The sequence below is a fragment of the Tursiops truncatus genome, chromosome 2 (genome assembly GCF_011762595.2).
Source record: "Tursiops truncatus isolate mTurTru1 chromosome 2, mTurTru1.mat.Y, whole genome shotgun sequence".
NCBI lineage: Eukaryota > Metazoa > Chordata > Mammalia > Artiodactyla > Delphinidae > Tursiops > Tursiops truncatus.
The window spans coordinates 74,156,416-74,180,958 of NC_047035.1; the positions used below are offsets into that span (position 1 = coordinate 74,156,416).

Below are 24,543 nucleotides of genomic sequence, written 5' to 3' on the forward strand. Positions count from 1 at the left end.
TTCCTCTTTCCATAAAGTGAAGGACTTGGACCCATCACTAAGACCTGTCTGGCTCTGAGGCTTGGTGACCTCAACACATTGCCCAGCCATCCAAAGAAATCAGTGCCCGAGCCAGAGTCCCCACCTCTAAGCTCCCTGGTCGTCGTTCTTGCCATTTGGCTGGGAAACCTCCTTCTAGCTGCCCCCATCTAGCCCGTACCCTGGGCCCAACTCTGCCCTACCCCTCTGCTGCTGACACTCAGCCCCGTCCTATCTCACAGTTGGATGCAGGACCCAGGCCAAGGAGTAGGAAGGACACTGTGCAAGAGGAACCAGGCTGGTCCTGGGGGCAGGGGCCCTGAGGGCAGCAGTGTCAGGGGCCAGGAGAGCACGGAGTCAGGGGAGATGGGGAGCAGAGGGCCAGGGCCCTGCCTGCCTGAGGTCATGGTGGTCGTGGTCAGTTCCCTCTCCTGCCAGCTGTGGAATGTGAGGCCTGGCCTGGGAGATATTTTGGCTGTACTTGGAGCCATCCCCGCCCCCTGGAATCAGACCCTGCTCACTCCATGCCATAACAATGACAACCACTTCCAATTGTTTCCTAGCTGGAGGTGGCGGGGAGGGGAGCACGGTTTGGGAAGGGGGGGGGGAGCCTGGGGGAAATGCTTCTAGTGACAACAGTCCTTTCTAAATCTGGCTGGGGACTGGGTGCAGGTGGGGGTGGGGGGCGCCCTGCTGCCCCATATATACAGCCCCTGACCAGGTCACTTCCACAGCTCTCTCCTGCACTCTGTCTTCTTTCCTTGCTGCTCTCAGGTAAGAGCGTAGAGCTGGGGGCCTTTCTCTGGGAAAAGGGGCCCCAGGTTTCGAAAGGAGCTCCCTAGGAACAGCAAGCTGTATGCAGGGCTTCATGCAGAGTGCCAGGTCCGGTCACTGAGCACACATGGGAAGGTCTAAACATGCATGTATGTGCCAGGGGAGTGGGGGGCTCATGTGTTACAGGGGGAGGTGCGTGTATCTGAGCATGTGGGACCGGAATGCACAAGAGGGGTGTGTGTGTGTGTGCGCGCGCGCGTGTGTGGTGTCTGAATGCATGGTGAGGGAGGCTATGTACCTCACTGCCTAAGACACAAAAATATCAGCTGGGAGACATGTTTATGATCAGGCCCGAGGACAGGTAGGTCCATCTGTGGGGAGGGGCAAGAGGATGGCGGAGGACGATTGTTTAGGAAGTGTGCGCGTAAATGCTAGGCTTGCGATGTGTAGCTACCCACGTCCATGCACGTGGAGGGGCTCGTGTGCACAACTAGGAGTCGAGCCCACTGCCGTGTGTGTGCCCCCTGCAGAAGTTGTCCCCAGGCACAGGCACGTGGTGTGGCTATTCCTGTCTTCGTACCCTTGACACTGTACTTGTGCTGTATACATACTGAATGTGCACGTCTGTTGTGGAGAGCGTTCGGCTGTACCATGGGTCTGTCTACGAGAAGAGACCCACAGCGGCTCCTCTCTGACAGTGTTCACCACAACTGACGATAAAACGGGGACAGGAAGGATGAGAACTGGCTTTGGAGTCCTGAGACTGGGGTTCAAGTCCTGGCTCCACCACTTATTGTTACGTGTTCTTGGACAAGCAAGCGGGTTAACCTAGATTTCCTCCTCTGTAGAATGGGGTGAGGACTGAGTAGGAGCACGTGCATAAAGGTGCTCTGTAGGCTGTAAAGCCCCAAAATGTGACCACTGGTTGTACATCAGGTGGCTCAAAAAGGCAAGCTTCACTAGATGGGGGTAGGCAAGGGTGGGGTCATCTGCCAGGAGTGAGGAGTGAGGGGCTCATTGAGTTGACATCAGGAACCTGGGCGGGGAAAGCAAGAGAGAGGACAGGACCAGAGAAGCCACCACCACTGCCCACCCACGTTCATGCCTGAGACGGAGGGAAGATGAAGGGCGGGGCCAGGGCGAGGCAGGGAAGTAGTCCTCACCAGCCAGCCTTCCTTCTCTCCAGGCCCCAGCCAGCTTGACCCCCTTTCCTCTCGAAGGCACATCCGAGAAGCCAAGGTAAGGAGAGCTGAAGATGGGGTGTGGGGGATCTGGGAAGACACACAACTCTAGTTTCTGCCTTGCCTTGGGAGCATGGCTTGGTGGCCAGGAGTTCTTACCTGTGACTAGTGAGGGAGCCAGGGAGGGATGAGGCTCAGAGACGGGTACGGTGGGTATAGTTAGCTTCCTGCTCGCAGAAGCCGGGGACACTCCTCGCTCCTCTAGGAGACCCCCAGCCAGGACAGACGTTAGCCTCCCCGCTCTGCCCCGACAGGTTTGCTAGGGAGTTCTCAGGCTAGAGGATGAGCTCAAGGAACGAGGGACTCTCGGTGACCCCTCCTGAGCCCTGAGCACAGTGCTAGGCTTCGGGGCTCCTGCTGAAGGGGAGAGCCCCGAGAGGGGAGTGGGGGGGAGGGCAGTCAGCTCCTTTTCCCTCCCGCTGCAGGCCCAGCCATGGGGGATGCAGAGATGGCTGCGTTTGGGGAGGCCGCCCCCTACCTGCGCAAGTCGGAGAAGGAGCGGCTGGAAGACCAGACCAGGCCTTTCGACCTCAAGAAGGATGTCTTCGTGCCTGATGACGTAGAGGAGTTCGTCAAGGCCAAGATTTCGTCTCGAGAGGGTGGCAAAGTCACCGCCGAGACAGAGCGTGGCAAGGTAGGTGGCAGGGCCGGTGTGAGAGGCCACCATAGATGCCCCCCACACCTGGGTGGCCAGAGAGGGGTGCCACCAGGATTGCCCTTCCTCTGGGTAGGGACCTACTCCCTCCAAATAGCCCTTCTCGTCCCCAGCATCCGGTCTTTCTTCTCTGGGACCCTGGGTCCTTATCTCATGAGCATCGTCGTCCTGTAACTTGCCCAAATCCTATCCCTGCTGAGGGGGCTGACAGCAGGGCCTGCACATGGGCTGTTGCAGACGGTGACCGTGAAGGAGGACCAGGTGTTGCAGCAGAACCCACCCAAGTTCGACAAGATCGAGGACATGGCCATGCTGACCTTCCTGCACGAGCCCGCGGTGCTCTACAACCTCAAGGAACGCTACTCAGCCTGGATGATCTACGTGAGTGCACCCCGGGACATCCCTCTGAATCTAGTGGCTTCCTGCTCCACGTAATTCCACCTCCTGGAGTCCCGAGAGTTTCTGTCTTTTGTGCCCAGGCAGTATTGCACTCTGTCCCAATCCTTGCATCCTTGGTGCAGTTCTAATACCCTGAGGGCTGGGATTGCTCAGATTGAGCGCGTTCATATGTTTTCCTTTCTCTTCCTCTCCTAAGACCTTTCTGTAACTCCGAAAACCGCCAACCCTCCCCCTTCATCACTGGCAACTCACTCCTCGTTTTCCTCCCCTAGACCTACTCGGGCCTCTTCTGCGTCACCATCAACCCCTACAAGTGGCTGCCGGTGTACAACGCCGAGGTGGTGGCTGCCTACCGGGGCAAGAAGAGGAGCGAGGCGCCGCCCCATATCTTCTCCATCTCTGACAACGCCTACCAGTACATGCTGACAGGTGACAGGCCCCAAGCAAAGGGTTTCCAGAGGGCCCTTCCTCCTCTGGAGGGGTTCAGGCCGCTGGGAGTTGCCGAAGAGAGGCAGGGAGCTGGGGCGGGTTGGGGGGTGGGGGAAGCCAGATGGAGCATCTTATGTGGCTCCTGACTTTTCCTCCCCATTTTCCCCCCACCAGACAGAGAAAACCAGTCCATCCTGATCACGTGAGTGTGGCTCCTACCCGTTCCCTTCCAGAATCTCCCTGAGCCCAGCCCCTATGAGGACCACAGCCCCTGTGCATAGACCCACAGTTCTCTTTCCCTCCACCTTCATGCCAGCTCTGATTTCTTCTCTGGCCTTCACCCTGACCTCTCCTTGCTCTCCCCCTTCCTTTCTGCTTCCCATCCCTCTCTTATTTTTTCCTCTCCCATCTCCTTCACTCACGCCCCTCCAGCTCATCACTCCTTTATCCATAATCCCAGTAACACCACATCTTCTTCACCTCTTCATTTTCTTTCATCGTTCCCTTCGCAAACCTTCCCCATTCTTCCAGCCCCACCCATTCTTTTCCAAAACAGCCCAGGCCCATCTCCTCTGATTGACCTTGCCCAGTTAAGACCAGGTTCCACCTGCCCAAATCCACACCTTCTTTCAGCATCCTTCCTGGTTGCTACCCTTGACCATGTGTACGTCAGAGTACAGCTGTGTGTTTGAGATGCATATTACCTGGTGGCTTCCTGCTTCAGGGCTCCCCCTGCCAAGTAAAACTAGGCAATCTCTCCTGACTTTAGGCTTGTTGGTCTCAAACAATGTTTGTTCACTGCCTAATAAGCCCAACTGTCCCAACAGTGGAGAATCCGGGGCAGGGAAGACGGTCAACACCAAGAGGGTCATCCAGTACTTTGCTGTCATTGCCGCTATTGGCGATCGCAGCAAGAAGGAGCAGGCCTCAGGCAAGGTAGGCCTACTGTCCTCCAGGGGCCTGCACTGCAAAAGGGAGGAGGAGGCCTCTCACCCGCCACCCTTCTTGACCTCTGCAGGGCACCCTGGAGGACCAGATCATCCAGGCCAACCCCGCCCTGGAGGCCTTTGGCAACGCCAAGACCGTCAGGAATGACAACTCCTCCCGCTTTGTGAGTGGTCCCTGACTTTGGACTTGGGATTTGGGCTGGTCAAGGGATGGTGTCAAGTATGAGCCTTCCCTCAACTCATCACCACTCTTCTCCACCTCTCCAGGGGAAATTCATTCGAATCCATTTTGGGGCCACCGGAAAGTTGGCGTCTGCAGACATAGAGACCTGTGAGTGCCAGGGATCTGCTAGGGCTCAGCCTGAGCTCATCCTCATTCTAACCATCTCCGTTTCAACCTCCCTCTTTGTCTTTCTCTAGGGCCCTGCCCCTCAGGCTCTCTCCCTCTCTCCACCTCTGTGTCTCTAGGTCTATATATTCGTCTCCTTCTGAGACTTCCTCTGGTCTTTCTCCATCACTGTCTCTGCACATCTGTGTGTCTTTCTCTGGGACTTTTCTTGGAGATCATTTCTCTCCTTCTGGGACTCCATCTCCATCTCTGTGTGTCTGTGTATGCGTCTCTCTCCCTCTCTTGTCTCCCTCTCCCTCTGTCCTTTTCTCACTACATTTATCATTCCTTTTTCTCTATTTCCTTATACTTAAATCCCAACCTTTTCTTCCTCTCTTTCTTCTCCCCTACTATTCACAGACCTTCTGGAAAAGTCCAGAGTTATTTTCCAGCTGAAAGCAGAGAGAGATTATCACATTTTCTACCAAATCCTGTCTAACAAAAAGCCTGAGCTGCTGGGTGAGTCACAGCTACCAACCGAGACCAACTATCTCCATGGCAACCTGGTCACCTCGGCTTGTGGCTGCTTGTTGACAGGCCCTGGGTTTATGGCACTGCTGGATTCAGTTCTGTGGGATGTAGGACCCTGTTAAGCCCTGTTCATGTGCTTTTCTGTCATGTGGCAGATAGCCCCAGGGAGGGCCAGGGGTTTGCACTCACATTCTAACCACGTCTTTCTCCCCCGCCAGACATGCTGCTGATCACCAACAACCCCTATGACTACTCATTTATCTCCCAAGGAGAGACTACTGTGGACTCAATTGATGATGCAGAGGAGCTTATGGCCACTGATGTAAGTGCGTGAGGACCCAGCTGAGAGGCGAGGGGATTGGCAGTCAGGGGTAAATGGGGCCAGTTCACTGGCCCACGAATAGAGCTAAGACACTGGCTGTCTGTTGTTCAACGTGGTACGGCCCTCCCTGAGGACCAGAATGTGCCCTATGACCAGGATGTGCTGGGGTACGGGTGTGGTTAAGACAGGGCAGGCCAGTACTTGGTGTTTTCAATCAAAGCAGAGAGGGTTGAAAGCCATGGGACAGAGAAGCAGACAAGCGAAAAAGCAAGGCATTACCAAGGGAAACGGGGTAGTGGTGGTCACGCAGATGCCGTGGGCCTGGGGCAGGCTGTCAGGTAAAGAACGGGTATAGACACATATGAAAGGTCCAGGCGGGGAAGCAAGGGGAGGGCCTAGAAGAGGGGTAACAGTAGGAAACATGAGTGGGCAACCCTCAGCACCTCCAGCGCACAGCCTGACCACTGACGCTGGGGCTGAGGCAGTCCACACCCCACCCAGCTCTTGTACCTCCCGTCTCAGTTTTGGAGTTCCCCACTGGGGACGGGAGTCTCAGAGCTCACAGGGATTCGGGAGACAAGATCTCTCTCCAGTTCAAGAGGGGTCTCACTTACCTGCCATGCTCCCATTTCTGGCTTCCACCAATACGGGCCTGCCTACAGAGTGCCTTTGATGTGCTGGGCTTCACATCAGAGGAGAAGAACTCCATGTACAAGCTGACGGGAGCTATCATGCACTTTGGAAACATGAAGTTCAAACTCAAGCAGCGAGAGGAGCAGGCTGAGCCAGATGGCACCGAAGGTGGGAGTCAGGGATGCGGGGAGCAGCTGTGGAGCCCCCGAAGCCTACCTCTGCAGAGGAGTCATCGCATCCTTTACCAGCTTTGCTACCTGCCCTTTCCTTCCAGAGGCCGACAAGTCCGCCTACCTCATGGGGCTGAACTCAGCTGACCTGCTCAAGGGGCTGTGCCACCCTCGGGTGAAGGTGGGCAACGAGTACGTCACCAAGGGGCAGAATGTCCAGCAGGTGGGTCACCTTCAGAAGTTAAATGGGGGGTTAGCATCGTGCAGTGGGAGCTTTGCAACTCACTCTTTCCTACCACTCTCTCATCGGGGCCTCTCCTCCACCTTCCAGGTGGTGTACGCCAGGGGGGCGCTGGCCAAGGCCGTGTATGAGAAGATGTTCAACTGGATGGTGACGCGGATCAACGCCACCCTGGAGACCAAGCAGCCGCGCCAGTACTTCATAGGCGTCCTGGACATTGCCGGCTTCGAGATCTTCGACGTGAGTGGGGAGCCCCGGGGCTGGGAGAACAGTAACTCACTGGTTCGCACAGGCAGCCACCGCTGGCTGAGCCGGCTGCAGGCCAGGCGCGGGGACGGCCGTGTGCTCTGGTGGAGACGGTCATGTGTCTTCAGGGCGCCCTCCCTCCCCGCCCTGACAGGGGAGGGGAGGGGCCAGCTGCACCCCTTGCCGGGCTGGACACGGCCCTGGGCGCACCGCATGGGCCACGGACAGCTGCCCGCCTGACCCGCTCCCCTCCCCCACCCCCCGCTCTGTAGTTCAACAGCTTTGAGCAGCTCTGCATCAACTTCACCAACGAGAAGCTGCAGCAGTTCTTCAACCACCACATGTTCGTGCTGGAGCAGGAGGAATACAAGAAGGAGGGCATCGAGTGGGAGTTCATCGACTTCGGCATGGACCTGCAGGCCTGCATCGACCTCATCGAGAAGGTGCCGCTTCGGCCCCTCCGCCTGAACTCTCCACTCACACCCCACATGCATGAACGGCCCAGAAAAGTGGCAGACCCCTCTCCCTTCTGGGAGATCCAGACAGCAGAAGAAGCCCAAGCCCTAGTTCCCAGAACCTTGCAGGAGAGGGTGGTGCCTGGGAGAGCTGAGTTTCCAGAGGCTTGAGAGTGGACACACGGAGGACGGGCACCTCAAGGATGGCCTCCCATACCAGTGTGCTTGCGGCCCTGGTTTACCCATCAAGGAGCAGGAAGTTTGAGGGTGGCACAGGGGCGCATAAGAGAACACCTATTTTCAACCCCATCATCTCAGGGATCTGGGCGATGGAATGGTGTGTAAAGCACCTGTAGCATCCACATTCCCAGACTTTCACAAAGGTCCCTCCGAAATCAAACAAAGTCCCACCTTGGGAAGGCTTGAACAGGTGTCAGTCAATAGATAACTGTACTCAGAGCTGACACTGATACCTAATACCCAAAGGAGCATCTCCATTTGCAAATACTGACCCTAGAGCAGGGTCCATCTCCATCTGCTTAAAGCAGGCTCAGTGATGCTCTCCCCTCCACCCTCAGCCCATGGGCATCATGTCCATCCTGGAGGAGGAGTGCATGTTCCCCAAGGCCACTGACATGACCTTCAAGGCTAAGCTGTTTGACAACCACCTGGGCAAGTCCAGCAACTTCCAGAAGCCACGCAACATCAAGGGGAGGCCGGAAGCCCACTTCTCCCTGATCCACTATGCCGGCACGGTGGACTACAACATCATAGGCTGGCTACAGAAAAACAAAGACCCCCTCAACGAGACGGTGGTGGAGTTGTACAAGAAGTCCTCGCTCAAGATGCTCAGCACCCTGTTTGCCAACTATGCTGGGTTTGACACACGTGAGTGGAGACTGGGACCCAGGGGACTGGGAGAAGGACTTCTGCCGTGGTTCTGAGACAGGTCATGTGCTACACCCCACCACTTCCATGTTAGGCTGGGCCCCAAGCTTTACAGGTTCAGTGAGATAGAATTGGGTGGAGAAGCTGAGGCACCCACAATGAAGACCCTGGCCTGCAGGCTAAATGTGAAGAGAGTTGTGATTCCTCACCCCCTGTCCAGACTCCCCACGTGCACACTCGTCCCATTTTCTCGACTCTCCTTCCCACAGCTATCGAAAAGGGCAAAGGCAAGGCCAAGAAAGGCTCATCTTTTCAGACCGTGTCAGCTCTGCACAGGGTGAGCATGTGGCCCAGCACCACCCCAGTCCCGCTTGCCCCCTGCCTGGTTCATCCCCAGCTCCTGCCCCTCAGTCTCTTCAGGCCCTTCCTGATCCTGTCCACCCTGTCTTCTCTCCCCTTCATCTGCTGGCCTCGTCTCCCACTCCTTTCTCATCTCACCTCACTTCACTGTCGCTCCTGCCTCCCATCCTCTCCCTCTCCACGCCCCCCCTAGCCCTCCTTTATCCTCTAGTTCCTCGAGTTCTCTCTGTCTCTCTTTCCCTTCCTTCCTCTCCGCTCACTTCTCTTTCTTTCCCTTTCTTTACTTTTCCCTCTTGGGTTCTGGGCCACAGGAGAATCTGAACAAGCTGATGGCCAACTTGCGCTCCACACACCCCCACTTCGTGCGGTGCATCATCCCCAATGAGACAAAGTCTCCAGGTAAGCCCAAGAAGTCGGGCCCAGCCCAAGGTTGAGACGCGTTGCCCCGGGGTCAGGGCCTTCTAGGTCACCTCCTGAGCTCCCACCATGGAGCTTTCCAAATCACACTCTTCTCCTCCCACTGCCCATGGAGTCTCACACACTACCTCCCAACTCGGCCACAGTGCTGCCTTACATTTGGAATGTGTAGCTCAGAGTAATGTGCAAGGCACTCTGATTGACATTACCTCACTAGTGCCTTACAACCGCTGGTGACACGTGTAAGGATTGTTTATCCCTTTCTGAATGAATCATAAGGAGATGGAGGAGTTCAGGTGCCTAGGTTCAAGGCCTGGCTCTCTTCTGATCAGTTCAGTGACCTCGGTCAAGTCCCTTAACCTGTCCGGGCTTATTTTATTCTCTAAAAAATGGGCTATATTTGCCCTGGCTATCACCTATGATAATAGGCATAAACCATCTAAAATAAGGACCGTGAAAGCCTTTCGGTTATTCTCAAAACACGGCTAGGAAAAAATACTGACTTGCTAAGGTTATAGGCCAGTACGTGGCAGAGCCAGGATCAGAACCCAGAACCCTTGGCTGTTAGTCCCGTGCTCTCTCAACACACTCCTCTCTCTTCCCCTCCCGCCACAGGGGTGATGGACAACCCCCTGGTCATGCACCAGCTGCGCTGCAATGGCGTGCTGGAGGGCATCCGCATCTGCAGGAAGGGCTTCCCCAACCGCATCCTCTACGGGGACTTCCGGCAGAGGTGGGTACCAGGGCCCCCCAGGGCTCAGGGAACAGGGGGAGCATAGGCAGCCTCAGGTGGGAGGGGAGTCTTCAGGTGGCCTCAGATTCTCTGGGCAGAGCAGATCAGTGCAGAACGTGGGTAACTACGGGCACCTCCCTCCCAGGTACCGCATCCTGAACCCGGCAGCCATCCCCGAGGGCCAGTTCATTGACAGCAGGAAAGGGTCAGAGAAGCTGCTGGGCTCCCTGGACATTGACCACAACCAGTACAAGTTCGGCCACACCAAGGTGAGGAAAGGGAAGAAACAAACTGATTACAGGAAGACCTGTCTTGTCCTTTGACTCCTCACCTCATGGCTCCTCTCCTTTTACCAACCATCTCAGGAACATTACTGAACCACGTGCTAGCCCTCCCCATGGACCAGACAGCACTGCTCCCCCATGCCAGCTCCAGCTGCCATTGACCTCCTTCCTCCAGTTCTTTCCTGCATTGTTAGCCTCTCTAAGATAAGCATCCCCTCTTTTCCATCCTGCCTGTCCTAGTCATGTCCACACACACCTTCTCCACAGGTGTTCTTCAAGGCGGGGCTGCTGGGGCTGCTGGAGGAGATGCGGGACGAGAGGCTGAGCCGCATCATCACCCGCATCCAGGCTCAGTCCCGGGGTGTGCTCTCCAGAATGGAGTTCAAGAAGCTGTTGGAACGCAGGTGAGAGATCTCAAAAGGAGGTTCTCAGGTCTCTAAGGCCCAGGTTGGTTCAGGGCAGTATAAGGAGAAAGAGCACACCAGGTCTTCAAATGACAAAGGGGGCACGACACACATACAGACACAGGGTGGGCCTTGCTGTCGGAGTGTGGGATGGATGGAGGACAGGGCCATGACCCAGGAGCCAAGGCCTCAGGACGGGGAGGAGGGAGGAAGCTCTCTCACCAACCTTCTTGCTGTGCCCCGGCAGAGACTCCCTGCTGGTAATCCAGTGGAACATTCGGGCCTTCATGGGGGTCAAGAACTGGCCCTGGATGAAGCTCTACTTCAAGATCAAACCGCTGCTGAAGAGCGCAGAGACAGAGAAGGAAATAGCCCTCATGAAGGAGGAGTTTGGGCGCCTCAAAGAGGCTCTGGAGAAGTCGGAGGCTCGACGCAAGGAGCTGGAGGAGAAGATGGTGTCCCTGCTGCAGGAGAAGAACGACCTGCAGCTCCAAGTGCAGACGGTGAGGCTCCCGGGCCTCTGCTGGCTCTTCTGCCCTATACCTGCCCACATCCCCCACACACCCTGCACTTCCCCTCCCAGGGGCTCACCATCTTGTGCCCTCATAGGCAGAGGATTCTGGAATCAATACTTCCCAAGACCTCCAAAGAGGTCTCTTGAGGGAAAGAAAGGGAAAGGGAGAAAGAACTAACTTAAAAACATGGGCTTTCCACCAGGGTTCAACCTGGATCCACAGCTTAATAATTTTTCAACCTTGGGCAAACCATGCATTATCTTTGAGTCTCAATGTCCTCACCTCTAGATGGGAAATAAAGCCACCCATCTCACTAGGTTGTAAATATGTAAAGTGCTGGCATCAACAAACACAGTTCCCTCCCGTTGATGGAAGAACCAGAGGAAGAGGGCCAGATAAAGAGACTTCTGGTTCCCTTCCTCTCGGCTCTCATCCCCCAGTGCTCCCATCACATTGCCCTAAAACTCTTCCTCTCCCCATCCTTCTGAGGTTCTTCTCAGCTGGGGAGATCCTAGAGCTCCCCTCCTATAGTGAGGGTGGAGCCTGTCCCTCCATGCACTTGCCAGGGCGAGGACCCCATCCACCAAACAGCCTCCCCTCTGTACCTTGCGCTCAGGAACAAGACAACCTGGCTGATGCGGAAGAGCGCTGCGACCAGCTGATCAAGAACAAGATCCAGCTGGAGGCCAAGGTGAAGGAGATGACCGAGAGGCTGGAGGACGAGGAGGAGATGAACGCCGAGCTCACGGCCAAGAAGCGCAAGCTGGAAGACGAGTGCTCTGAGCTCAAGAGGGACATTGATGACCTGGAGCTGACGCTGGCCAAGGTGGAGAAGGAGAAGCACGCCACAGAGAACAAGGTGAGGGCAGCTCCCTCTGGCTCCAGCCCGTGTCTCCTCAGGATTCCCAGACCTGAGTGTGGCCCAGGTCCTTGGCATTGGAGGTCTCCACAGATGTCTCCAGGTTGGTGACCTTTGACCCTAAAGGGGATGGGGTTCTTGGTCAACAGGTGAAGAACCTGACAGAGGAGATGGCTGGGCTGGACGAGATCATTGCCAAGCTGACCAAGGAGAAGAAAGCTCTGCAAGAGGCCCACCAACAGGCCCTGGATGACCTTCAGGCTGAGGAGGACAAGGTCAACACCCTGACCAAGGCCAAGGTCAAGCTGGAACAGCATGTGGACGATGTAAGTAGATTGTCACAAGGGCCTAGATATACCATGTCCATCTGTGCTTGTATGTGTGTGTGTGTGTGTGTGTGTGTGTGTGTGTGTGTGTGTGTGTTTGGGGGGGTGGGGCTGGACAGTGCTCCCTCTCCTGACACCTTTCTAGAAGGGAGCTGGGGAATAGAAAAGGGGAGGGGTGATCAATTCTGATTTATATATCTTATCTTGCTGATGTGATCCACAGTAGAGATGGGCTTCCTTATTTCACTTGATGTTCAAGCCTAGATGTCTCTCCCTTCCACCACGGGATTTAGAGGGTTAACTTGTAAGAACATGAAACATTTTCTTGGGAATTTTGTGAAGCTCCTCAAGGATGATCTTTGGACTTCTAATATTTTAGCCAGGATCTGATCCTTAGTGATCATTGTTCTCACACGTAGTCCTTTGAGCATATCTCTACTGAATCACTCTTTATCACTCTGTGTTATCATTACTGAAGTATTCGTCCCAGCCATAGACTGGAAGCTGCCTTTAGGTGGGAACTTGGATTTATTCAATTTTGTGTCTATAGTGCCTAATAGGGGGCCTGGTATCCAGTAGGTGCTTATAGGATGCAGAATGAATGAACATAGCTTTGGAATTTCATCCCACAGTCATACATTCAATCATTTATCAAATAGTTACTGAGCATCCCTCCATGCTAGGTGCTCTCACAGTCCCCTGGCAACAACCGGCCCATTCTGGGGAAGCTTTCCCAAGTCTTGACACCTCTCAGGATTCCTCAACCACAGAGGGACTTAGCTCCCAAATCACCAAATAAGGATGCTTGGCCTAACGGGGCACATTGGTCCTTTTCTCCGTCAGCTGGAGGGATCCCTGGAGCAGGAGAAGAAGGTGCGTATGGACCTGGAACGAGCCAAGCGGAAGCTTGAGGGAGACCTGAAGCTGACCCAGGAGAGCATCATGGATCTGGAGAACGACAAGCAGCAGCTGGATGAGCGGCTAAAAAAGTAGCGTGTTCCCCGCCCCATCGCCCTTCCTCCTCCCCCGCCCAGCAGACTGTTCCGCCCATGGCAATATTAGCTGAGCCAAGACATCCAACCTCAGAGGCAACAGCCTCATGCAGCCTCCATAAGTAGGTGCAAAACTGTGGGCAAAGCCTCCAGGAAGAGGGCTTTCCTCCCCCAGACACGCACATCAGGGCCCAGCAGGCCTCCCTGGCAAAAGTCTAACCCGGATCCCTCAAGCCCTCTCTTCCTGCTGGGCACTCAAAAGGGATGGAAAATAACAGCTCACCCCCTTTATACACAAGTCTCTTTGGAGACCAGTTGCTTAACACGGAGGAAAGCTCCACACAAAAGCCTCTCAGGTAAATCCTTTCAGGTCCTTCACGGAGAGCCCAGAGGACCGCAGAGAAACGGCTCAGCCACCACGTGTGAGCAGGGCACGGTCTGGCTACTTCTTTGTTCAGTGATCTTGTGGTTCCAATTCTTATTGCAAGATCTTCAAAAATGTGTAGGTCCACTTTTCACACCTGGCGAACAGTGAGTCTGTGGGGCATTTCTGGATGATCAAAGATCTTACGGTGCTTTAGGGTCAGGACTATGAAAGGCTGTGAAACTCATCCTGGTCTACAGTCTCACCAGGAAATCTTCATACTTCCCCAGGCACAGTACTTGCTGAATGAATGAATAAATATATGATCCCAGTGATCCTCAAACCACCTTTTAAGAATGGTACTTGGGGCTTCCCTGGTGGCGCAGTGGTTGAGAGTCCGCCTGCCGATGCAGGGGACAAGGGTTCGTGCCCCGGTCCGGGAAGATCCCACATGCCGCGGAGCGGCTGGGCCCGTGAGCCATGGCCACTGAGTCTGCGCGTCCGGAGCCTGTGCTCCGCAACGGGAGAGGCCACAGCAGTGAGAGGCCCGCGTACCGCAAAAAAAAAAAAAAAAAAAAAAAGAATGGTACTTGAACCCCACTTACCAAAGAGGAAAGGAAGGCTCAGAAAGGTTACCAAGTTGCCCAAAGTAACAGTGACAGAATTAGAGACCATCAGAGCTAAAAGGGGCCTTTGAGTCGACCTAGTCCAACGCCTTCATTTTATAGACCAAAGAAGGGAGCATCTCGGAGCCCAGGTCCTGTCACTCCACCTACAGTGCTCTTCCTGTTATATTTCCTATTGAACTTCAATCCTTCAGCAGGTGTTACACTTTCAGGGACCTTACAACAGCCCTGGAAGCTGGGGTTTTTTTGATGAAATTTTGCTCCTCGTTTGTTTCATTACCATCTCCAACCACGGGCAGGCCCTCCTGGAGCCCAACCAGCCTCCCTTGCCTCACCCTCCCTCCTTCCCCGCAGGAAGGACTTTGAGCTGAACGCCCTCAATGCAAGGATTGAGGATGAGCAGGCCCTGGGCAGCCAGCTGCAGAAGAAGCTCAAAGAGCTTCAGGTAAGGTCCCTGGGCTGGTGCTCAGCCCCCCAACCCTCCTCCAGGCCGTTCTCTCCCAGCGTCACAGGCACTGGCTCTGTGTCTGTGAAGGGAGGTGCTGGGCCATCACAGTTCCCCTGTGGAGCACCTCGAGGAGGGCTGGCTGATCCAAGGATGACATAGGAAGAGATCTTGAAACACTCACGGGTCTGGGGACAGAAATCCCAGCTTCCTATATCAGCTGTGGTTCAGCTGGTGACTGTGGGTAGTCCACTGCCAATCTCTGGGTCTATATGTCCTCCCTTGTTCCCTGTGGCTTTTAAGGTCCCTTCAGCCCTGATGGTCTGTGACTTCAGTTCTTACCTCTAGAGTGAACGCTGTGTTGGGTCTTTAGTTGTCTGGTCAGACGAACGTGGCTCTCTCATTCCAACTTCTATTATTTTTGCCACAAAACTGCTTAAACTATCCCTGGAACACAGGTCTCTTTGTCCTTCTTCAAAAGCAAGCTTCAACCGCTTTCCTTCCAATAAAGACAATGTACAATGTTCCGGCCCAAACTCAGCTGTCCAAACCATCTCACCAAAATCCTGTTATTTCTACCTGTCCACTGGTGGAACTAAGCTGCCTGCTGTTCCAGACAGGCCAGGAGCCTTCTAGAGCCCTGGGGAGGGGGCTGTGATAGAGGGGTCAGGCGGTGGGTCTGAGCCCCCTGTACCCTGCCCAGGCGCGCATCGAGGAGCTGGAGGAAGAGCTGGAGGCCGAGCGCACTGCCCGGGCCAAGGTGGAGAAGCTGCGCTCAGACCTGTCCCGGGAGCTGGAGGAGATCAGTGAGCGGCTGGAGGAGGCCGGCGGGGCCACGTCCGTGCAGATCGAGATGAACAAGAAGCGCGAGGCTGAGTTTCAGAAGATGAGGCGGGACCTGGAGGAGGCCACGCTGCAGCACGAGGCCACGGCGGCCGCCCTGCGCAAGAAACACGCCGACAGCGTGGCCGAGCTGGGCGAGCAGATCGACAACCTGCAGCGCGTGAAGCAGAAGCTGGAGAAGGAGAAGAGCGAGTTCAAGCTGGAGCTGGACGACGTCACCTCCAACATGGAGCAGGTCATCAAGGCCAAGGTGGGCCTCTGCTCTCCTCTCCCCTCCTCCCATTCCCTCCACCTGCCTCCACTTTCTGTCCGTGCCTCCTCTCTCTTCTTTGATGGTTCAGCTTCCTGCTTCCCTTCTTCGACCCAGTTCTTGGACCCTTTTGTTCCTCCATGCCTTTCTCTTCCCTTCTCCTTTAATTGCATCACTCACACCCCTTCAGCACCCCCTACATAGATCGTATGACTCCCCTTCCTGTCTCAGGCTAACCTGGAGAAGATGTGCCGGACCCTGGAGGACCAGATGAACGAGCACCGAAGCAAGGCCGAGGAGACCCAGCGTTCTCTCAACGACCTCACCAGCCAGCGGGCGAAGCTGCAGACCGAGAATGGTGAGCCCCATCCTAGTCTCCCAACTTCCTGAGCCACCACAGGCTTGGGTGCACACACATATCTCTCCAGAGAATGGGACCTGAGGGTTAGGGGAGGGGTTGGGGGAGAGAGGACTGACTGACCTTTGAGAGTTGAGCGTGCCTCGGTGCCTCTCCAGGTGAGCTGTCCCGGCAGCTGGATGAGAAGGAGGCGCTGATCTCCCAGCTGACCCGGGGCAAGCTCACCTATACCCAGCAGCTGGAGGACCTCAAGAGGCAGCTGGAGGAGGAGGTTAAGGTGAGGCCTGGACTCAGGGCACTTGGTCCAGCATACTGGCTGGCCTCGCATCCACATCACTTTCTTTCCTAAGAATGAGGCTTGCCATCTACCCAGTATTTTCCCATTTTCCAAAAGGGATAATAGCCCAGACTCTACCACGCACCTCCTTAATCTATTCCCCATGCGGAGGCCCTCTGTCTTTCTGCTGCTGTCTCTGGAGGGCATGAAGTAAGGGTGCCCAGGTCGGGGGGAAGCGAGGTGAGGAAATAAACTAGGGAGATGTGATGGCCTTCACTGGGTATAGGTATGGGATGCAGAAACTGTACAAGTGGTCCTGGGATTAGCAGAGCAAGCTGAAAACTGCGGAAAGAAACTCCACTGGTTCCTGAAATTCTTAGCACTTTGCTGGGCTCATGAAAAAGGGAAATAACTATGACTTTTAAAAAAGGCCAGGTCTCAAATCCTAACCTGCCTCTTAGAGCTTGGTGACCTTGGGGAAATCAACAAACCTCTGTGAGCCTCCGTCTCCTTCCCTGTAAAACAGGGGTGAGGATGATAACGCCTGCTGCCGTGAGGAGCACGGGGGGGGGGACGGGCAGGAAGCATTTTGTAAATAGCGCAGTGCTGTACGGACTTTCTTTGCTTATAGTACTTAGTAAACCGTTCCAGGTCCACTAGGGATTTAGAGATAGGTGAGGCCACTAGGGTGTTAGTGCTGAAATTTAGGGTGAGGAGACGGGCAGGAACTGGAGTTGCATCACAGGGAAAGCTGAGCCCGCCTCCCGGTGCCGCCCCTCCCAGGCGAAGAACGCCCTGGCCCACGCGCTGCAGTCAGCCCGGCACGACTGTGACCTGCTGCGGGAGCAATACGAGGAGGAGACGGAGGCCAAGGCCGAGCTGCAGCGCGTCCTGTCCAAGGCCAACTCGGAGGTGGCCCAGTGGAGGACCAAGTATGAGACGGACGCCATCCAGAGGACCGAGGAGCTGGAGGAGGCCAAGTGAGTCCCGGGCGGCCTGCCTCTGGCTGAGGCCCCTGTGAGGGTAGGATGCAGCCCAGCCCACTCCTCAGTGGGTCTGGCCCAGGGGATGGATGCTTAGCTGTGTTTTGACCACACAGAGGACCCTGCCCTGGCCCCACCTCCTTCTCCTCTCAGGGAAGCTTTTTGCTCGCGTTATGTTTCTCATCCGAATATAAGACGAACAAAAGGTTTGTCTGAGGGCAGAGCGCTCCCACCTGGGGCAGGGTGCCATGGCAGGGGAGATGGGGGCGCTCAGAGCCCATGTGTCCTCCGTGTCTGCAGCCTAGAGCCTAGGGATGCCTCGCAAAGGGCCCTCCGGGTGCTGTGGGTCTTCACACCTCCCAGAACCTCTGCCTGCCCCGTTCTCAGCCCCTGGGCCTGTCCTCAGGTTTCTCCAACAATGCTTCTGAGTTTTCAAAGACTGTTTTGTACAAGCCTCACAATGTGTACCCTTGTCCAAATCCACACCCTCCATCCTCCCCACCCTCTCCCACCACTACCCCCCTTCCCCCAACACGGGCAGGAAGAAGCTGGCCCAGAGGCTGCAGGAGGCCGAGGAGGCCGTCGAGGCCGTCAACGCCAAGTGCTCCTCGCTGGAGAAGACCAAGCACCGGCTGCAGAATGAGATCGAAGACCTGATGGTGGACGTGGAGCGCTCCAACGCGGCCGCCGCGGCCCTGGACAAGAAGCAGAGGAACTTCGACAAGGTGGGCCCAGGCTGGGGACTCGCAGCCAGGGGCCAGAGCAGGCGGGCAGGCGGGAGTCAGGAACGTCCTCCCAGGAGGCAGAAGCTGGGAGGAGGCTGAGCCCAGGAGAGGGGCCTGGGCGCCCCTGGACGTGGGGCTGGGGCTGCCCGGTGAGCCGCGTCCCGTCCCCGCAGATCCTGGCCGAGTGGAAGCAGAAGTACGAGGAGTCGCAGTCGGAGCTGGAGTCCTCGCAGAAGGAGGCGCGCTCCCTCAGCACCGAGCTCTTCAAGCTCAAGAACGCCTACGAGGAGTCCCTGGAGCACCTGGAGACCTTCAAACGGGAGAACAAGAACCTGCAGGGTGCGGGCCCAGGCCGGGGGCGGGGGCGGGGGCGGGGCAGGGAGGGTCCGCACGTGGCGCCACCCAGCGGCTCCTAGAGGCGTGCCCCCCGTTGGAGCCCGGCTGCCCCCAGCTGAGCGGCCCGCCCCTCCCACAGAGGAGATCTCCGACCTGACCGAGCAGCTGGGCTCCAGTGGAAAGACCATCCACGAGCTGGAGAAGGTCCGCAAGCAGCTGGAGGCTGAGAAGCTGGAGCTGCAGGCGGCCCTGGAGGAGGCCGAGGTGCGCACACAGGGGTAGGGGGTGCGCAAGGGGTGGGAGAAGAAGCTGAGCTCTAGGCTGTGGTCCCTGTTCTCATCTCCCTTTGTTTTTGTTCACTGCTCAATTCTCAGAGCCTAGAACAGTGCCTGGCACATAGTAGGCACTCAACAAATATTGTGGAATGAATGAATGAACCCGGTCACTCAGTTCCCTTCACACAAACATTTTACCTATTACATCTTAGACAAGATTTCCTGTTTCACTCCCCCACCCCCCTTCCATCTCTGCCTCCCTCTTCGGGTTTTTACATTCTGTGCCTGATTGCCTCGGTTTCCTTGGCAACACCACTCTCTTCATTTTCCTCTTTGTCTTCATAGCTTGCTCTCCTCTGTGAGAGCCTGAATCACCTTCTCTTAGGCCTTTTTTTTTCTTTCTTTCAAATTCTCTTTTCTTCTTCCTCCTTCTGCTTCTTTGACTGAACCACTTACACCACTCTTGAACTCACTTTGTATCCACGATTCATGGACAGACCCCTGCCCCCATCCTGTTCCCTGACTTCCTCAGACCCTCTCTCCCCACCCCACTCCAGGCCTCCCTGGAGCACGAGGAGGGCAAGATCCTGCGGGCCCAGCTGGAGTTCAACCAGATCAAGGCAGAGATGGAGCGGAAGCTGGCAGAGAAGGACGAGGAGATGGAGCAGGCGAAGCGCAACCACCTGCGGGTGGTGGACTCCCTGCAGACCTCCCTGGACGCGGAGACGCGCAGCCGCAACGAGGCCCTGCGGGTGAAGAAGAAGATGGAGGGCGACCTCAACGAGATGGAGATCCAGCTCAGCCACGCCAACCGTGTGGCCGCCGAGGCCCAGAAGCAAGTGAAGAGCCTCCAGAGCTTGCTGAAGGTACCTGGTGACTCTTGGAAGCAGGAAGTCACCTCACCCAGAGAGGGGCGGTGGCCGAGTTGGGGGGTGGCGTCCCATCACAGCACCAGATCCCTCCTGCCCCGGGGCCGTCGCAGGCACCTCCCACAGGTCCCACCTGAGCCACCGCCAGGGGCTCTCCGCAGCATCCAGTTCAGCTGACGGCCTTCTGATGGGCCAGAGCCCAGCTGCCTCTCTCACGCCCACTCTCCTGATGCGCAGGACACCCAGATCCAGCTGGATGACGCGGTCCGTGCCAACGATGACCTGAAGGAGAACATCGCCATCGTGGAGCGGCGCAACAACCTGCTGCAGGCCGAGCTGGAGGAGCTGCGGGCCGTGGTGGAGCAGACGGAGCGGTCCCGGAAGCTGGCCGAGCAGGAGCTGATCGAGACCAGCGAGCGGGTGCAGCTGCTGCACTCCCAGGTGAGAGGCCAGGAGAAACCTGCCGAGCAGCAGAGCCAGGACACCTAGCGATGCTCTGAATCAGATGGCCTGAGAAAGCATATGTCCAGGCACATGGATCATAAATTATTTCATCTCTGGGACCAGCTCGCCTCTGTTAGTCATGGCTGCGGAACCACAACCTTGAGAAAGGGGTCTACACTTAAAAGCTAAGAGTGTCATGGTGGATTGGTGGTGCCTGGCAAAATCACAAATCTGGGAGTCGTGGAATGCACGCTGTTATGTGATATCCTACCTCTAGAAGACAGCCAGCCTCAGCTTGCTGTATTAAAATGGACTTTTGGGCTTCCCTGGTGGCGTAGTGGTTGAGAGTCCACCTGCCGATGCAGGGGACACGGGTTCGTGCCCCGGTCCGGGAAGATCCCACATGCCGCGGAGCGGCTGGGCCCCGGAGCCACGGCCGCTGAGCCTGCACGTCCGGAGCCTGTGCTCCGCAACGGGAGAGGCCACAACAGTGAGAGGCCCATGTACCGAAAATAAATAAATAAATAAATAAAATGGGACTTTTGGAGTTGAAAGAAGCACAACTGCATCTACTTGCAAACCAAATTCTCCACAGAACACCATTTTTCTGCAATCCCATACACACTGTTTTCAGCTATACTCGGTAATGAGTTTTTACGTCCATCTCACTGCACTGCCCTGTGGAGTTTTGTTCCGTAATCTAGTACATATGGGAATGACATCACCCACGGATGTGGTCCTCTCTTCCTTACCCCACTCCTTCTATAACTATAATCGCTTCCAGGATACAGTCCCTTTAACCAAGTTTCTCCCATTTTCCTTGGAATATTTTCATACTCCTGCACAGACGTGTTACTACAGATCTCAGGAGTAGAACTACAGACCCTTTCCTGCTTGAAGTCTTTCTTCAGAGCCGAGTCCCTTTAGATATATTGTCTAGAATATATCTATTTTCATAGGAAAAGAGAAAGCAGGTGCAAAACAAGGAAAATACTAAGAACAAGACATGTTTTTAAAAAATAACCAGTTCTAATTTTCTCTGGGTAAAAGTGTAGAATCAGGCAGCAAAGCATACATTCAATAGTTTTCTTTGCCTTTATCTAGAACACCAGCCTCATCAACCAGAAGAAGAAGATGGAGGCAGACCTGTCCCAGCTTCAGGGCGAAGTGGAGGAGGCAGTGCAGGAGTGCAGGAACGCCGAGGAGAAGGCCAAGAAGGCCATCACGGACGTGAGTGATCGCTCCCCTTCTTGCCCTCCCCAAAAGACTCGAACCAGGCCTGTGGGTCCAGGCCAGGCCACTGTGCTGTAACAGCGGTGACTCTGCCACTCTGTGGGTTTGAGGGCCTCAGGGAGCAAACGGCAGGATGGGAAAGAGGTGATCCTTAATGGGAAAGAGGAGGCCCCGGGGTCCTGTTCTTTTACGCTCTCTGCCGTGCACAGGCCGCCATGATGGCGGAGGAGCTGAAGAAGGAGCAGGACACCAGCGCGCACCTGGAACGCATGAAGAAGAACATGGAGCAGACCATCAAGGACCTGCAGCACCGGCTGGACGAGGCCGAGCAGATCGCCCTCAAGGGCGGCAAGAAGCAGCTGCAGAAGCTGGAGGCCCGGGTGCGGGAGCTGGAGAATGAGCTGGAAGCCGAGCAGAAGCGCAACGCGGAGTCGATCAAGGGCATGAGGAAGAGTGAGCGTCGCATCAAGGAGCTCACCTACCAGGTGCGGGCGTGGCAGCTGCTCTGGGGCCAGGGCCTCTGCATTATGGCATGAAACCAGGGTGACAGCCACCCCAGAGGGATGAAGTGTTCTCTCTTAGCCTCTTACAGGTCAAGGAGTGAGAGTACAGCCCCTGGCTGCCCTGTTTCTACCTCTGCCTGACCCTGTTCTACCCTGAGTGTCCCCTGGCTCAGAGGGCAGTCTCTGAGCCCCTGGCCTTCAAGTTCCACCTCAGCATTCCCCCTCGGCCTTTCCGCTGCAGACACCAGAGCTCGAGCTCGAGCTCACCCTGCACAGATTACCAGAAAGCAAATATGTAGCCAAACCTTAGCCTGGCGTCATCACCACCAAAAAACACCAAACCATTTAAACGAATCTCAGAACTTTTCAGTTACTCAGGGAAGTGTAGACTTTAGCTCTTATGGTGTTTTCTAGAATCAGACTGTCAATCAGATTTTCTTTCCATTCCAATCCAGAGATTCGCCATCCCTCTATGCATACTTGTCCTTAACCTAGATCAAGTCAATGTCATTTCCCAGCAGCCCAGGAAACCCCGTCAGGCCTGCAGTCCCAGAGTTCCTGCCAGCACACGCTGGGTTCTAGAAACAGGGGGCTTACTCTCCATGGGCCCCCAGGACCCCCCAGGACCCCCCAGGGCCTGTGCACACACACAGTTTTGTGTGCAATTTCAGGGAGCCCATCCGCTCCCTAGACTCTTTCTTGGTACAAACCATTAAAAGTATTCATACCTTTTTGGGTAAGAAATTGTGAGGGGAACTCAAGTGTTTGGTGAGGATCCAGGAGTTGAAATGGGTCAGGATATTGCATTCAGGGTAAAGCCGATGAGTGGGGAAGGGGCTGCAGTGCTTCCCATGACCATGCCGTACTCACTTCTGCCCGACCCCCAGACGGAGGAGGACAGGAAGAACCTGCTGCGGCTGCAGGACCTGGTGGACAAGCTGCAGCTGAAGGTCAAGGCCTACAAGCGCCAGGCCGAGGAGGCGGTGAGTGACCCCGATGGGGCCCAGGCCTGGAGGAGGGGACAAGGAGCCGGCCCCCAGGCTGGGAGTCTAATAACCCCTGGCTCCTCTCGCCTCATCCCCCCGCCCCCCCGAACCCCCGCAGGAGGAACAGGCCAACACCAACCTGTCCAAGTTCCGCAAGGTGCAGCACGAGCTGGATGAGGCAGAGGAGCGGGCGGACATCGCCGAGTCCCAGGTCAACAAGCTGCGGGCCAAGAGCCGCGACATCGGCGCCAAGGTGGGTTTCCCGCATGGCAGCGCCCACACACGCATCGGTCCCCCTCAGACAGAGCCCCTCGCCCCCGCATCCCTCCCCTTCATTCACCCCCACAGCTGAACCCCACGACCCCAGAGGCGGGGTAACTCAGTCCTCCACGATTTCTAGGCTTCTTCCCATTCTGACTACCAATGATTTTGTGAATCCCAGCCCTAGGGTGGTCAGCAAAGACCCCAACTGATAGACACCTAGTGTGTCCCAATTTCCCCCAACTGCTATTTCTACTTCTCTTCCACCTAGTTTAGGCCTTCAACCTTGTAATTCCAACCTAAGGTGCACCTCCCAGAGGACCCCTTGTCCTCACCCAGGAAGCATCCCTCCAGCTGACCCCAGAGCCCTACCCTCCAGGACTTGCCCTCCACACTGACCCCTAGGACCCATCTCCCACCACCAGGGGGCCTCCCTCAGGCCACACGGTGGTCCTGCCCCCATCGGTGCCCATCTCCCCTTTGTTGCCTGTGCCCATCCCTGCCCAACACCCACCTCTCCGGAGCTAGTTGGGACTTTGTTTCCTTTCCAAAGGGCTTGAACGAGGAGTAGCTGTGCCACATCTCCTTGATCTGCCCCGTCCTGAGGGTGCAACGAAGCTCCCAGTCCTGGAGCCTGGAGAGCAGCCCCTTTGGAGGAAGCAGAATAAAGCAATTTTCCTTGAAGTGAGATCCTGCCTCTAGACTTTTCTTCGCAGTCTGCCAGCCACAGGAACACAGGGACATGGACGCGGGGTGGGGGTGGGTGCTCCGGAGGAGGAGTCCAGACCCAAGAGGCCTCCCTAGGGAGCCTGTGAGGCTCTGAGCATCCTGGTGCAGCCCTGCCAGGTGCTCCCCTTCACTTCCTCCTCAGCAGGCGACACCTCTCCTGCCAGCCCTCTCCCTGGCCCAGAGACCCTGGGAGGTAAAGGAGATTTAGGGAGGCCCTTAAGGCTCTCCTAGAGCAAGTGAGCCCACCTGCATGGCCCTACACCCCAAATCTGATCAACACGACCCTCACCTCTGACAATACTGAAGCTGGGCTGTGGGGAGGAGGTTTGGTGTGTAAGGGTGCCCCCTGAGGCATGACCCACTTGGGCAGGTGGGCCCCCAGCCCCCGTCCGCGGCAGGTATCTGAGGGACACAAGGACTTGCATCCACAGCCCACCCCCTTCCAGACACGGCCTCCATGGTCTCCAACCACCTCCCCACCACGACCAGGAGAACTGTACCCTAGCCCACCTTCCTCTCCTCCTCACCTCCTCCCGGGGCCTGGCCCTTGGTCCAAGGCACTCCATTCTTCTCCCTCGTTACTTCCCACGGTAGCTTCCGTTCCCGAGACCCTCCTCGTCTGGTCTTGCTGGAAGACGGGGGTCCTTTGGCCCATTTAGAGCAGGCCATCTGGAGGGGAGGCAGGCAGAGGAGGGATTGGGGAGAGTCACGTGTGAGCAGGACCCTGGGGAAGGGAGGGGAGGGAATGGGTTGCCGGAGGGCTGGAAAATGGAGGAAGGAGCAGGCTCCCCTCCACCTAAACAAGCCTAGCTCCCCTGGAGTCGCTGCCACACCTGGGCTGCTCAGGGAAGGCCTGGGACTATGGGCCA

At 56.2% G+C, this 24,543-nt stretch overlaps 1 protein-coding gene across 1 annotated transcript; it reads left to right on the top strand.

Annotated features, from left to right (window-relative positions):
• Positions 1-709: 709 nt before the first annotated feature.
• LOC109548408 (myosin-7) lies at positions 710-23,636 on the top strand. The gene is made up of 40 exons (XM_033851317.2): positions 710-792; positions 1,979-2,031; positions 2,459-2,667; positions 2,926-3,069; positions 3,360-3,516; positions 3,691-3,718; positions 4,344-4,452; positions 4,535-4,627; positions 4,731-4,794; positions 5,212-5,310; positions 5,541-5,644; positions 6,307-6,445; positions 6,552-6,670; positions 6,779-6,928; positions 7,207-7,377; positions 7,968-8,277; positions 8,547-8,614; positions 8,949-9,036; positions 9,670-9,787; positions 9,933-10,056; positions 10,339-10,475; positions 10,723-10,978; positions 11,607-11,849; positions 11,999-12,175; positions 13,019-13,164; positions 14,512-14,602; positions 15,306-15,695; positions 15,927-16,053; positions 16,212-16,330; positions 17,114-17,310; positions 17,855-18,038; positions 18,212-18,377; positions 18,514-18,638; positions 19,207-19,515; positions 19,756-19,959; positions 21,067-21,192; positions 21,405-21,680; positions 22,586-22,681; positions 22,803-22,937; positions 23,499-23,636. The coding sequence occupies exons 3-40, from the start codon at positions 2,467-2,469 to the stop codon at positions 23,514-23,516; spliced, it is 5,808 nt and encodes a 1,935-aa protein (XP_033707208.1). The 5' UTR covers positions 710-792; positions 1,979-2,031; positions 2,459-2,466; the 3' UTR covers positions 23,517-23,636.
• Positions 23,637-24,543: the final 907 nt, after the last annotated feature.

Excerpts from the sequence above, each read along its gene's own strand:
- LOC109548408 (XM_033851317.2), top strand. The coding sequence starts at position 2,467 with ATGGGGGATGCAGAGATGGCTGCGTTTGGGGAGGCCGCCCCCTACCTG. Across the intron at positions 18,378-18,513 it reads GGAGAACAAGAACCTGCAGG|AGGAGATCTCCGACCTGACC; the intron begins GTGCGGGCCCAG and ends CCCCTCCCACAG. Across the intron at positions 19,516-19,755 it reads GCCTCCAGAGCTTGCTGAAG|GACACCCAGATCCAGCTGGA; the intron begins GTACCTGGTGAC and ends CCTGATGCGCAG.